Here is a 15586-nt window from a genome sequence, read left to right as displayed (position 1 = left end):
ATCCCCTATCGCCACCCTTTGTCCCCGACCTTGGAGAAAAGAGACCAGCCATTGAAGGGCAAGCCCCTGAATCCCCGCGTCGGCGAGGCGGTGGGCCAGCAACTGATGGTCGACCGTATCAAAAGCGGCCGACAGATCTAACAGCACCAGTGCCGCCACTCCACCTCGATCCAGATGCCTCCGGAGATCGTCAGTCAGTGCGACCAGTACCGTCTCCACCCCATGACCCGGGCGAAACCCGGACTGGTGGGGATCGAGGACAGAAGCGTCATCCAGAAATGCCTGTAGCTGCACCGCCACCGCTCTCTCTATCACCTTGCCCAAATAGGGCAAGTTGGACACCGGCCGATAGTTGGCCAATTCGGCCGGGTCCAGAGATGGCTTTTTTAAGAGAGGGCGGACCATCGCTTCCTTGAGTGCCCCAGGGAACCGCCCCTCAAGGAGGGACTTGTTAATAATCTCCCGTAGGGCACCTCGAAACCCCTCTCGCCCCATTTTAATGAGCCAAGAGGGGCACGGATCAAGGTCGCATGTGGTTGGGCGTACCGCCACAAGCAATCTGTCAACTTCTTCCAGGCTGAGCGGGCAGAAACTCACTAAACCCGGCTCCAAAGCCGTGCAAGGGGCCTCAAGTTCGCTCACTGTATCAAGTGTAGCGGGGAGGTCACGGCGGAGCGCCAAGACTTTCTCTGCAAAATAGCTCGCAAATGCCTCACAGCTGATGTCCAATTCCCTTACATTTTGCCTGCTCTGTGGCAGAATTGTCAATGACCGAATTATGCTAAATAATTGTGCCGGGCGTGAGCTAGCAGATGCAATCCTGGCCGCAAAGAACTCCCTCTTTGCCGCCTTGACTGCCACCTCATAGGCTTTCATAAGCGTCCTATAAGATGCTCTGGATGCCTCGTCGCGAGCGCGGCGCCACCGTCTCTCTAGTTGTCTCAGTTCTCGCTTCAGCAGGCGCAACTCCTGAGTATACCAGGGCGCCTGCCTAAGGCGAGTCCGGAGAGGACGCCTGGGAGCAATCTCGTCGATGGCCGCGGAGAGCCGGTCATGCCAGTCCTCCACTAGCTCATCCAACGAGCTGCCAGGGGGCTTCGGCTCCCGCAATGCCATCTGAAGCCGCATAGGGTCCATTTGGCCTCGCGGGCGAGCAAGAAACCGCTCGCCGCCTAACTATAATGGTTCTCATAGGGTATAGTGGAGCAAAAAAAATTCAGCAATCCCAAATATTCACCAAATCCAAATACCATACCAGTATTGGAATTTGGGAATATCAGGAAATATCGATATTTTTTGGGTTCAATATACCCGAACCCAAAAAATACCAGGATTTTTTTTGCACACCCCTAAGCATGACCTTGTGTGTGCTGCTTCCTAATAAAGGACTCACAACCACCACCATTTGGACTGCAGAAACATTATGGACTATGAATCCTCACTAATGTTATCACTAGTTATTACTAAATGGCTTTTCTTTAAAAGTTGCTGATCCTGAGTTAGGGAGGAAAATCAGCGGATAGGAAAAGAGTGAAGCACACACAGAGACCTTCCCTTCTGTACATAGCTTCTCCCCTCCAAATACATGCATCTGTTTTCCCATCACCTGGGAGACATGGGGAGTTGAAAGCACACCTTGCCTAAGTCTTAGATCAACAGCAATACAAAATTCAACCAACAGCAGCAACCTAGAGCACTCAATAGGCAAGTCACAGCTGGCAGTACTCACAGTCAATATTATTACTGAGGACCCGGATGCACTGTTCATACAGAGACATCATCTTTGGGAGGTAGGCAGTCTTGGATCCCGAATACACTTGCATCTTGGAATTCAGCCTGCGTCCTGTGAAACCTGCTTCATCCTCCTCTGTAGGGGAAGACAATGCTGCAAAACAAGAAGTTAAGTAGGGGTGGGGAGGGGGGAATATATGCATTACTGTCAGGTCCCAAAATCTAGCGCAGATTGTCAAAGGCAATTTATCAATGGCTGGATGTACCCATTCTCAGAAAATTAAAAATGTTTCATTGGATTCAACTGAAGATCTACCTAGTCCAGCAGTACCCAATCAAGTGACCCCACAAGGCAAAAACCCAACAACACCTACGTCAAGTATACTGCTGATGGACATTGAGGATTCATTTCACTATCATAGTAAATAGCCACCACTACCATCTCATGGAAGAGAACTGATTAATCTATTTGCATATTGCTTGAAGTTGGTCTGAATGGCTAAGTGCTGTGGAAACTGAAGACCTTGGAATGAGCATACTGAAGCTGCGTGGGAGGAACTGCTTCTTCTCTTTAAACCAAAGCTGCATGGGAAAGTACAAAGAACTGTGCAAGTATACATTAACTGAACACCAGTATACCATGGAAAACTCCATTACTTCTTTCATTGCCGATTCACACATTACAGAGTACATAGGCTGGGTCCTGGGACCCACATACTGTCACAAGTGAGTTGCGGGCTCTGGACAATTCCCACAAGTGGGGTACCCAATTCAGATTATGACTGTGGTACTTGTGGGGAGGAGATTCAGACTGTGCCAGTGCACCATTCACCTGTCCTGCAATAGTCCCAGGGCTGTGCTGTTTCCCCCCTGGGGAACCCACATGGACTGCTTCAGGGCTTCTCCTTATAGGCCACATAGCTCCCCCCCGGTCCACAGCTGTGATCCAAACCAGATACTGCATGCATGGGAACTGAACAGGAAATCCATACCTCATGTATGACACTGGGTAAGGAACCCCAGACCCAATCTGTGTACTCCTGAATGTATGAATCAGCCTTGGGCAACCAGACATCGAGAAGGGGTTGCCTTATACCTCAAAGCGTACTCCACAGCACTCCTAATTTTCTAAGAGATGATCAGCTGCTAAATGTTGGGTTGGATCCCATGGATCCATTCTGCTAACAGAGGTCCCATCTTGCATCAAAGGAAGGCACCTTCCACTGAAAGAAACCCCATCCACCAGCAGAAGAGATCCATGGAATCCAGCCCACAGATTGCCTGTTATCCAACTCAAATTGCCTAATTCCTCAGCACAGCAGGCATACCGGAGAGCTTGGGTGCAGGACACCCAAGAGTATACCTCCCATATGAGATTCTCCAGGCTAGCTCCAATACCTTTTCAGTGTGACAACCACTAGATGCCAGGGTGGGCCACAGGAACAGATTCCTTGCAGCAGCATCCACCTTGTGGGATTTTCTTCCCAACAAGGTTCACAGAAGACAGTGTCTTTAATCGTCTTTTCCCAGCAAGCGCAAAAGTTTCCATTCCACCAGGCTTTTAGAGGGTAGCTGTATATCCATTGCTAGGGGACCCTCAGGAGGGAAGGTAGCATGGTATAGTTTGACCTCGACAGATTTTGGAAGCTGAGCAAGGTCGGCCCTGGTCAGGCCTTGGATGGAGACCACCAGGTGTCAGAATCCCACAGCACTCAGGCTCAACAACGTTCCTTAGAAGGATCAAGTTTATTGAGTTCAGCAGTAGCAGGTCATCTGTACATACATCCTGTGCAAAAGCTAACGCACCAGGCAGGAGGGGGAAAGATATACTACGTTCAAAGCGAGGTCTTCTGATGGAGTTAGGCCAATCAGAGGTGCTAGCCTTACGCGTGCAAAGAAACAACTACAGGTTCCCAGGGAAGGAGAGAGCGCGAAGCATCAAGGTCAGGAACCTAGATAAGGGCCAGCGAGCAAAGGGAATATGTTCACCCATCAGACTCCCTTCCCTCCTCCCTCACTATGGCAGCGTAGCTGACACCAGGTAAGACTGGGTTTGCTATGCAGAGGAAGGCCATGGCAAACCACCTCTGCTTCTCACTTGTCTTGAAAGCCACTTGCTGAGGTCGCCATAAGTTTGTTGCGACTTGATGAGACTTACATACATACATACGCCACTCTTTCTAGCAATCAGACCGTTACACTTTACAGGAAATGTTTGTTCTTTAATGATGCCACTATGAGATGCATTCACTATTTTCATTATTGCAAGCGGGAGTTTTGGGGCAGAAAGGGAAAGAAATACATTGACAAAAAGATTTTAAAACCACTTCCAGCATCTCTCTCCTGCATCAAGGAACAGCAAAAGAGTTTTCTCAAATAGGTTCCATTCCCATCTCAAAAGTTACCTCTCCTCTTTGGCTGGCTGAGGGGGAGTGAATCCAACGAAGGAAGAGGGCGGTAGGAACTCTGGATTGGGGGCAAAGGTATGTCAGGGAGTGTTGGCACCACATCAATGGGAATCTGAAGGGGGGGAAAAACACAGTGTTTAGGTATAATAGCCTTGCATGTAGTTACTAGTTCACAAAAATATTTACTAGCCACCCTTTCCTCACATATACCCATGTTAGATATTGGTGCAAAATAAAAACCTCTGCCAGTTCGCAAAAGCTTCTCAGCCTGGTGTCCTAGAAGCAATTAGCACTCACTGCAGGTGACCAACTGAGCCACTGTTGACAAATAAAGACAAAGGCAGCCAGGTGGCAACTGATGACGCTCAAAAGAATGCCACATTTCATTGGTTGAGGAGGGAAACAAAATCAGATTTGTTTTGCAAGTAATGATAGTGTGAGAAAGTTTTCGTGAATGCAGCAGAAATAAGCTGTTTTCAAAGAATTCCTGCTCAGCTTTTAGAGCATAGGTGGATAAATTATGGCCTAAGCTCTCCATAACATGAGGCTCATTCAATGTCAGATGGAGACAATTTTATTGTCCTGGACTGGTGTTTGGAGAATATGATAGTCCATAAAATAGTGTTAAAATGATGAAAATGTTAAGCTTTGAACAAGCTTCAAAGCAAAGATGCAGTTAGACAACTGGACAACTCACAGTGGATGTCAGTCGTTTACAGTGCCACTGGACATCTGCATTGTTTTACTACAATAGACTAACATGGCTTTCCCACTGGAATGGGTCTAGACAATCTATACAGTCCTTCCAAAATCAGGGCCCTAAATCCAGGAGCAAATTTAACGCATGCAGCAGCCAGAAAGAATGGGCAGTATGCCAAATGCCCAGGTGTACAAAAATCTGATATGTGTACTGCCTTGACACCTCCCCCCCCTATATTTGTACAGAACACTGGATTTAGCACAAAGGTTCTTCCTACACAAAGGTTTGGAGGACCTTCTGAAACATTTGGATACTTCCTTACCCATGACTTCTGGAGAAATAGGTTGCTCTTTCCATCTGTGATTGGGAGGCAGCATCCACTGTCTTTGAACAAAGGCTCTCACAGACCCTGCTCTAAACCAGACGTGGTGGGAAGAGAACTGAAGACAGAGGTTGCTCCCTCCCAACCGGAGATGGAAAGAGCAACCTACCTCCTACCCCCAGAAATTATGGGTAAGAGAACACTCAAACATCTCAGGATGTTCTCCTCAAATGGGACAACAAGAACAATGTCCTGGCCCCACTGGTGGACCTCCTGATGGCACTGGTATTTCTGGCCACTGTGTGATACAGAGTGTTGGACTGGATGGGCCTTTGGCCTGATCCAACATTGGCATCTCTTATGTTCTTATGTTCTTAACAAGAACCTGCCAAATTTTCCAAAAGCCACTCTTGCCAAGATAATTCCATGTACCTTTCACTCTTAAATTCGAGTCCCTGTGCTAGATCACGAAAGAACCACACACTCCATCCTCAAGACTCTCCCATCTCAAATTGAAAAGGAGCTACAGGAGAATTGCAAGAGGACAGATATGGGGAGAGAGTCTGGAGTAGCCCTCCCATTATAGCAGTCTTGAGGTTGAAGGCTTATGAGACCACAGCACATTAAAAGATGCAAGCAGGACAGATTGATATAAATCAAGCTTACATTTGAATCAACTTTTTCAGTTGATTAGATACAATTAAGATGCATACCCACTAGTTGTTATGAACTATAAAATAGCCTTTATACCACCTCAGAGAGCACACCAGAAATTTCTCACATATTTAACATTTCAAAAGGTGATATACGATACGTTGCTTAGTTTTAGATAACTTCATATTCATGACCCCAAATACATTTTCCTTTGTAGACAGGTGCTGGTTAGAATCAACACAAGAAAGTGTTGTTTCTCCAGTGTCTTTTTCCACATTATTTCTCACCTTCACCTCAATCACAGAATTGCCTAATCCTACCTCTTCCTCTCCCCCATGTAAAATAATCTTCACTAGAAGCAAGGGCTCGAAATAGTTAAAGAGCAGATCAATGCTCTTCATGGGATGGAAGTTAAAAAGTTTTCTTCGGGTGCTAACAGTGCCATCCTAATCAGAGTTACACAAAAGTCCTTTGAAGGCAGTGAGCCTTGTTTGCCATGGTTCACAAAGATCCAGGGCCTGCAAGGGGTTGGAATTCCAGAGAGGGGTGTGTGGGTGCGAGAGTGTGAGAATGGCTCTGTTGTAGTGGCAATGTAACTCTTTTAAGATACCTCCCCTTGTCAGGGATGACCTTGGACACTGCCTGTGCTTGCTTCGCTGCCTTAGATAACATAACGGCAGATTTATGGGAGGGGGCTAGAGCACACAAAAGTTAGGCAGGATGACTGAGGCATATGATTGGACTGGACCAAAGGGGAGGCTTGTTTGAACCTTGAATGTGATCCCTGCCCAAACATCAGAAATTCTGAACGGACCTAGAGAACACACACAGGACATGTAAACTCATGACCTTCTAGATCTGCAGATCTAGAAGGATCTATAACCTAGTTCTTCAACCTTTTAAGGTCAGTTTGACCAGATGTAAACATAATGGACACATTCCTCTCTGGAATTCAAAATAAGTGGCTATGAAACATTTAAAAGTCCTGTTTGGTGATCAGGTGAGAGTGGTGGATCTAAAAGAGTTGGAAGTACTGGATAATGTGAACCAAGTACAGAGGGGTATATTATCGTTTAAGCGAATGGAGATACCATCACTCATATTGTGGAATAAAGACTATTTAAAGACCAGGGGCATTTTTCCTGCCCGTGTCTTTACAAATCCAAGGGTGATGCCCTTATTACCTAAGTTGAAAGGTGCAGAGGAAGGAAAAGGACATGAGCTGGAAAAGAGAGTTGATAAGTCCACAAAGAGTGATAAGCCCAATTTTAATGGTGGTGACCAGGAATCAAATGGAGGGACTGTTGGTGTAAATACCCAAGTTACATCTTTGGAAATGCTGCTGGGGATGGGAGATGTGCAGGAGAACATTCAAGAATCATTTATAACCCTGCCTAAGCAAGAGCAACAGTGGATTATAAACAGGCTAGAGCTCCTGAAATTAAACTTGACTAAATGCAGAGCTGAGAAGCAGATAGTACCAATTGCCCTCCAGTTAGAAAGCTCAGCAGAGATCCACAATTTACTTTCAACACCACAGGCCCAGTCGTGTGGAACAGAAGAGGTGATGGAGATACAGACAATTTGTCCCAAGGATGAAGATTCTAGGCAGGCGGAAGAACAAGGCTCCAATAGAGAATGTGAACTGGTTTCAAACCAAGCCCATAAGTTGAATAGGAATGGAAATGTCTATCCTGATTCCAACAAATCACTGGAGAAAATAATTGAATTGGATTGACTGCTGGGGGGCTCTCCTCCCACAGATATCAAGGGGGGCCCCTCCTTCCACAGATATCAAGATTCTTTCTTGGAATATTGCAGGATGGAAGTCCAAGTTTTTGGACTGGGAGTTTAGGCAGTTCCTTAAGAGGTCTGATATAATTTTGTTGCAAGAAACTTGGCCACACTTTGAGATTAACTTTGAGGGTTTCAGGACTTTCCCCCTTTTGGCCCACAAAACCAAATGCTATGGACGGCATAAAGCAGGTTTAGCTCTGCTGTGCTCACATAGATTGGATTCAATGGTGTTTCCTCTCAAAAGCTGCGAGCACCAGGCCCAAGCTTTTCTTATGAAAGGGCAGGAAAAAATCTAATAATTATTAATGTTTATCTGCCACCCTGTACAGACAAAGCTGGATTGCCCACTGGGACTCCTTTTTGGAGTACCTGGAGGATTTAGAACAGGAATTTCCTACCCTGGAATTTCTAATAGCAGGTGATTTTAATGCCAGAGTGGGGCAAAATGGGTTAGCCCTGGCTAACTGGTTGGGATTTGATCCTGAAAAGGCCCTTTCAACCTGCATGTCACTGTGTAGACACTCTAAGGATAACCATATTAACATTGCAGGGGTGCGTTTAATGTGCCTATGTGTTCGATTTGACCTGGTAATACTGAATGGTTCTTGTTGTTCTGATTTTCCAGGGGAGTTTACATATGCTGCTAGAGGTGGGTGCAGTGTGGTTGATTACATTTTGGTCCCTCTGTCTCTTGCGGAACAGGTTACTTCCTTTAAAATAGAAGGACAAGCTGAAAGTGACCACTTCCCTCTGACCTTGGCTATTAGCCATTTTTTGGCTCCCAAAAGTCAGATTAGCAAAACGATGGTCTCTCAGTGTGAAGAAATTAGGGTCCCGAAAATCTATTGGTCATCCAAGGTAGCCTGCAAGGCTGCGAATTTTCTCACTTCAACTCCCCTAGCTGAAGTAACGGCTGTGTCCTGGCAGCCCCCTCAAGGTCCTGAGATAATTTATATGTATGAAAGGATCATGACTCAGATTGTTGGTGCTCTCGGGATGCAATCAGAGAATTGCCAAGACCACAGGGAGCAAGGCACCCTGGTGTGGTTTGATAGCGAATGCCTTAAAATGAAAGCTCACCTTTGTGCAATTTACCAGCAGTTTAGAGAACTGAATTTAGCTAGCTTGCCCTCAGAATATTTTGAGATGAAACATCTACTCAAGCAAACCTTTTGTAATAAACAAAGAATCATTCAAAACCAATGGGACCAGCTACTCCAGGCCACAATAAAAAATAATACTAAGATGTATTGGGCTTTGGATTCGAACTCCTTTGGAAAGAGGGAGGTCGTTTACAGTCCAATTTCAGTTAATAAATGGCACGATTACTTTCTGTCAATTTTCTATAAGGACAGAGTAAACTCAGCAGAGGACCCTGCCCTAAATCTGGCTGACTGCCCTGACTGGCCCCCAGTTCAGACTGAGGAGGTAGAATCTCTTATTACAAATCTGAAGCCTGGGAGGGGGCTCCTGAGCCCGATGCAATCCCTCCCAAACTGTTCAAGGCATTCCCAGGTAGGTGGGCTCCCTTTCTGGCTGCTCTGTTCACCGAAATTAATAGGACTGGAATTATGCCAGAGGCCTGGACAAATGCAATACTGGCCCCAATATTTAAAAAGGGAGATTGTCGATCACCGGGCAACTATAGGCCCATTAGTCTTTTGTCCAGAAAAGACTATTGCCGGAAAGCTCTATGCAGGACATCTAGTCAATAAACTTAGAGTTTGACTGACAGAATGTCACATTTGGGGGCCAGAACAAGCTGGATTTTCCCAAGGGAAATCTACACTAGACCACTGCTTAATTCTCAGTCATCTTGCTAGTAAATACAAGAAAGCACAGGGTTCCAAAGTATTTGTGGCTTTTTTGGATCTCCAGGGTGCTTTTTGACTCTGTTCCAATATATTTGCTTTGGAGGAAACTCATAGCTTACGGGATCGATTGGAGATTGTTATCCTTGATTAAAAATCTACACCAAAATACAGCTTGCCAGGTAAGGTGCCCCCGTGATGGGGTTTTAACTCCAAAAATTCCGATTAATGTGGGGGTAATCTGGCTCCTTTGCTGAAGGAAATGGATGGACATTGTCCAAGACTCGGGTTTACTCATGTACCTCTTCTTTTATATGCGGATGACGCAGTCCTGCTTTCCCTCACACAGATCGGCATGAAAAGACTCCTTTTGCGCTTCTGTGATTATTGTGAACTAAATAGGCTGGTGTTGAACTTTGAGAAATCAAAAATCATGGTATTTGCAGGGATGTGGAAACCCTTAAGTTGGAGTATAAAAAGTAATCAGACTGAACAGGTTAAAAATTTCCAATATCTTGGAATCTATTTCAACTACAGAGTTAGTTGGGTCCCACATAGGAAGGAAATGATTAAATCCACAGACTGTAACCTGTCAGCGCTTACTTGTTTCTATTTTACTAAAGGCAACCAATACGCTCCTGCTTCAATTAAAGTATTTAATCATGAACTTAGTGCATGAATGTTCTATGGAGCTCCCATTTAGACAACCACCTGTAATAAGAATGTGGAAAGAATTCAGTCTACCTTTCTTCGTAAGATTTTGGGCCTACCCTCATGCGTGCCATATGCGGCCATGTGTATAGAAACAAACCAAAGACTCCTTGAAACTAGAGTATGGATTATTGCCATTAAATTTTGGTTACACCTACTTTTTAATATAGACAACAATGGTCTTATTGCTCATATGTTAAAGGAGTCTCAGTCTCCTACATGGCTTTGTCATATTGAAGAAAAAAATCAATTTAATTGGGCTTAACATTGGAGACCTATCTCTGTACACAGAAAAGTCAGCTTTTAGGATGATCAGGCAAAGACTGGTTGACATTGAGAAGCAGGTTCTTGAGAGCCGTGCAAAAAGTAGATGCTCACCCCTCAATTTGGGGCTTTTACCTTTTGGGCATAGGGCTGAGTATCTAACTTGTTTAACGAACCCGTGGCAATGCAGAGCATATATGTTAGCAAGGTTTAATGTGTTGCCATCAGCAGTATTATATGGGAGATTCCAAAAAATCCCATTCAACAGTAGATTGTGTTCCTGCACTAAGCAGGAGATAGAAACTCTTGAACATGTGTTTCTTTCATGTCCTTTCTACTCAGACCTGCGCCTTACATTCATTGAACCATGGCTGAGAAAATATTCAGGGAAACCTAATAAATTTAAGATTTACTTTTTGCTGACAACCCAGAATCATGTAATAATTGAAACTGTTCAAAATTTCTGTATGAAGCTTCAAAAAGGCGTTCAGTATTCCTGCAAATTGAGTTGTATGTTCTGTATGTTATGCCAATAAAGGTCTATTGATCGATTGATTGATTGATTGAGGCATTGTGGGCCCCTTGACGGCTGAATGCAAAACAGTTATGGCAGGTGGATTTTTCTTTAAGTTTTGATTTAGCCTAAAGCACTTCCCTGGGAAGTCAAACTAAGTAACACCCAAGATCTGGTGAGAGATGTAAAAGTGATTGTACCGCTTGGGAACAGTGACCATAATGTTATTGAGTTTAACATTTGTAAAAATAGGGAGTTACCCAAAATGACTGACACAACCACTTTTAACTTTAAAAGGGGTAACTTCTCTGATATGAGGGGACATGTGAGGAAGAAACTGAAAGGAAAAGTAGAAAGGGTCAAAACCTTGGAGACTATTTAAAACTACAATCCTAGAAGCTCAGAAAAAATATATACCGCAGGTTAGGAAAGGCACAAATAGGTATAGAAAAAGGCCTGCATGGTTAACATGAGTATAAATGGGAAATTTTCTCAGTGGAGGGTGGTAAGCAGTGGGGTACCACAGGGATCAGTACTGGGTCCAATGCTTTTTAACTTGATTATTAATGATTTGGAGTTGGGAGTAAGCAGTGAAGTGGCTAAATTTGCAAATGACACAAAGTTGTTCAGGGTGGTGAGAACAAGGGAGGATTATGAGGCACTCCAAAGGGATCTGCCAAGGATGGGCTAGTGGGTGTGTCACAGCTCAGGTGGGGTGTCACCTGACGCTGCCACCACTCTGGATTTAGGATCCCTTGAGAAGGCTCACAGCACCCTCCCAAGACCTTCAGACCTCCCTTTTGGCTGAATAATAGGCGTGAGGACCAGGCAGAGTAAACAACAAGGAAAAGGTTTATTTTATAGGAGGTCAAACAAACAAGGTGCAGGAATAATAACAGTAAGGGGGTGAAAAGAAAATATATCAAATGCCCTAACACATCTAAATATACTGTCCCTAGCTCAATATCTCCAGTGGCCTTAGACTACTCACCCTTCCCTCGGGATGAGGGTTTCTTCCCCACAGCAGCCTTCTTCTGGCCCTGTTCCCTGGGAAGAAGAACAGCTTTTCCTCTTGCACCAGTTCTTTTATTATCCAGCCCTCTTCTTCCCTAATAGTCAAAATCGGGGCCAAAATTTCTCAAGGCCTTCTGGGGTTTGTAGGCCCAGCCTCCCCTATTGCTAGCCAGGCTCCCTGGGCCTAGGAGGCCTCTGGTGGCACAGCCCAGATCATGAAAGGGCATCAATGTGGCAAATGGGGTTCAATGGGGCCATGTGCAAAGTGATGCACGTTGGAGCCAGAAATCCTAACTATAAATACACATTGATGGGGTCTGAACTGGCAGAGACTGACCGAGAGATTTTGGAGTCGTAGTAGATAACTCAATGAAAATGTCGAGACAGTGTGCAACTGCAATAAAAAAGGCCAAAGCTATGCTGGGGATTATTATGAAGGGAACTGAAAACAAATCAGCCAGTATCATAATGCCCCTGTATAAATCAATGGTGCGACCTCATTTGGAGTACTGTGTACAGTTCTGGTCACCACACCTCAAAAAGGATATTGTAGCATTGGAAAAAGTGCAGAAAAGGGCAACTAGAACGATAAAAGAGAAGAAGAACCTATGAAGAAAGGTTAAAACACTTGGGGCTCTTTAGCTTGGAGAAACGACAGCTGAGGGGTGACATGATCGAGGTTTATAAGATTATGCATGGGATAGAGCAGGTTGAGAAAGAAGTACTTTTCTCCCTTTCTCACAATACAAGACCTCGTGGGCACTCAATGAAATTGCTGAGTAGTCGGGTTAGAACAGATAAAAGGAAGTACTTCTTCACCCAAAGAGTGATTAACACATGGAATTCACTGCCCCAGGAGGTGGTGGCAGCTACAAGCATGAACAGCTTCAAGAGAGAATTAGATAAGCATATGGAGCAGAAGTCCATCAGTGGCTATTAGCCACAAGGTCTAGATAGGAACTCTCAGGCTGGGGCAAGGGATGCACTTTATTCTTGGTGCTTGGGGGGTGGGGCAACAGTGGAAGGGCTTCTAGTGTCCTGGCCCCACTGCTGGACCTCCTGAGAGCACCTGGTATTTTTGGCCACTGTGTGACAGAGTGCTGGACTAGATGGGCCATTGGCCTGATCCAACATTGGGTTCTCTTATGTTCTTAAACCTCCTGGCTGACGCACTATCGTGCCTCCTTCAACATGCGAGCCAATGAGAGAAGGTTGTGGACTCCATGTTCACGCCTACCCAGTTGGGTGGGGTGGTGGCAACGCATAGCCAGGTGAAGGGAGGGGCCCCGCAGGGTACTGATCCCTGGGTGGAAAAGTTTAAGGCCGCCCTAACGGACACTGACATGAGGGAAATCGAGAAAGAGGGGACGGTAGAGCAGAAAGAGAATGGCTGCTGGTACAGGCAGCACAAACTGTTCATCCCGAGGGCCTTGAGAGGGGAAATTCTCTCAATGGGGCTTGATAATAAACTGGCTGGACATTATGGCTATTTGAAGGCTTTAAACCTCATCCAAAGGCAATTTTGGTGGCCTCGCATGAGAGGGGACATCTCCCAATATGTGGCCTCTTGTCAGGTGTGCCTGATGGGCAAGGGGTGATCGGGGAAAACCCCAGGACTATTACAGCCTCTAGACACCCCCAACAGACCCTTGGATGTCATCTCCATGGACTTCATCACCGATCTACCCCCTAGCAAGGGAAAGACTATGATCTGGGTGGTGGTGGACCTTTCTTCAAAACAAGCACACTTTATTCCATGCAAACAACTGCCTACGGCTGGGAAACTGGCCCAGATGCTCCTACAACATATAGTGCGACTACATGCCCTGCCCCGCAAAATAGTTTCTGATCAGGGGTCAAAGTTTGTTGCGGGGTTTTGGAAGGAATTATTGAAATTGTTGGGGGTAGAGCAGGGGCTAAGCAGTGCCTACCATCCAGAGACGGATGGGCAAACCGAACATACTAATCAGGTGTTAGAGCAATTTTTAAGGTGCTTTACGAATTACCAACAGGATGACTGGGTTGACCTGCTCCCCTTTGCGGAATACAGTTATAATAATTCGGTGCACAGCTCCATGGGCCTCTCTCCTTTTAAAGCAGTGCACGGATACGAGGGGGGGCCTCACCCTACATTGGACCCAGGGGCTCCATGTTCAGGTGATGCACAAACCTGGTGGGCCAGAGTGACTCAGGGGTAGTCGACTCTCCAGCAAACTCTGACTAAGGCTAAGGAGGATTACAAACGGTATACCAACAAACGAAGGGGCTTGGAATGGGACTTGAAGCCAGGAGACTCTGTATATATTTCTATGAAAAACCTCAAGGATTTCCAGCCTGGGAAAAAGTTGGGATGGAAATATGTGGGACCATTTAAGGTGGTGCACTTCATCAACAAAGTAACTGTGGAAGTCGAGTTGCCAAAATCCTTACGTCACATCCATCCTGTTTTCCATTTCAGTCTACTGAAGAAAGATCCAGGACCCTCAACATGGAGACCTCATCCTGCAGCTCCCCCTCCCCTGATCGTGGATGGGAAGCCCCACCAGGAGGTGGAGTCATTTTAGACTCTAAAATAAAATGTGGCCAGCTATATTATCTCATCAAATGGACTTTGACTCGAGCCATAACAACTGGGTGCGACAAGACCATGTGAAAGCTCCCAAATTGGTGTGCGCTTTTTATAAGCAGCACCCCCTCAAGCTCAGAGGGTGAAGGCTTTGGGGGTGGCAGAATGTCAAACTCAAGATCTCGTTTGCCATGGTTCACAAAGATCCAGGGCCTGCAAGGGGTTGGAATTCCAGAGAGGGGTGTGTGAGTGCGAGAGTGTGAAAATAGCTCTGTTGCAGTGACAATGTAACTCTTCTAAGATACCTCCTTTCTAAGGGATGACCTTGGACACTGCCTGCGCTTGCTTTGCTGCCTTAGATAACATAATGGGAGATTTATGGGAGGGGGCTGGAGCGCGCAAAAGTTAGGCGGGATGACTGAGGAGTATGATTGGACAAGACCAAAGCGGGGGCTTGCTTGAACCTCGTATATCTTTGGGTTTTGGCTTTAACTTTAGTTCTGACACATCAAGAGTCTTAGCTTGGAAAATCTTTATTTCTCAATAAACAAATCACTGCCAGAGAGTGTTGTTGAGAGTAACTTTGTCCAAGAGTCTGACAGACAATCTATACAGTCTTTGTTTGAGAATTGGTATATTGCGCATTTTCTGTTGATTCCCTTAACACGGCAAAGAACTCATGTCTGTAAATGTTTTCCAAAAAGAGAGATGAAACTTAAATGTTCAACGAAAACAAAAGAAAAATATCATTTGCCAAAATCACTTATTTTTATCTGTTCTGCATATGAGACCATGAAGATGAGAGGATTGGCTTTCCAATTCTACATGTGGGCTGGCAAGCACACCCTGCCACAGCAGACACAAAGGTGTTCCAATACCTTGATGCCAGAGGTGGAAAATCCATCATTCTCCTTCCCTCTAATTTAGATTCAAATCCACTGGGAAGTTCTGCTTAAGCCTCCCTGAAATGAGCAGGAACCTGACAGTCTGCAGCGGGACTTCCACAGGCGATCCCCTCTCCCCCGAATTGATCTGCTTCTTTGTGTCACAGTGTGTGTGTGTGTGTCTCCCTGGAGCGAGCCCAAGTGGCGGCA

At 45.5% G+C, this 15586-nt stretch overlaps 1 protein-coding gene across 1 annotated transcript in view; it reads right to left on the bottom strand.

The window, feature by feature from the left end:
- The window catches only part of TCEB3 (transcription elongation factor B (SIII), polypeptide 3 (110kDa, elongin A)), a 47791-nt gene that overhangs the window by 16335 nt on the left and 15870 nt on the right, over positions 1-15586 (bottom strand). Inside the window, exons 5-6 of the mRNA XM_015413701.1 lie at positions 4137-4251; positions 1730-1885 (exon numbers count right to left, since the gene is read on the bottom strand). Coding sequence (XP_015269187.1) covers positions 1730-1885; positions 4137-4251 — 271 coding nt within the window. The remainder of the gene's footprint in view (positions 1-1729; positions 1886-4136; positions 4252-15586) is intronic.

The sequence above is a fragment of the Gekko japonicus genome, unplaced genomic scaffold, assembly GCF_001447785.1.
Source record: "Gekko japonicus isolate JY-2015 unplaced genomic scaffold, Gekko_japonicus_V1.1 scaffold547, whole genome shotgun sequence".
Classification (NCBI taxonomy): Eukaryota; Metazoa; Chordata; class Lepidosauria; order Squamata; family Gekkonidae; genus Gekko; species Gekko japonicus.
The sequence above is the reverse complement of the archived record's forward strand: the minus strand, read 5'-3'. Positions and strand labels throughout refer to the sequence as shown.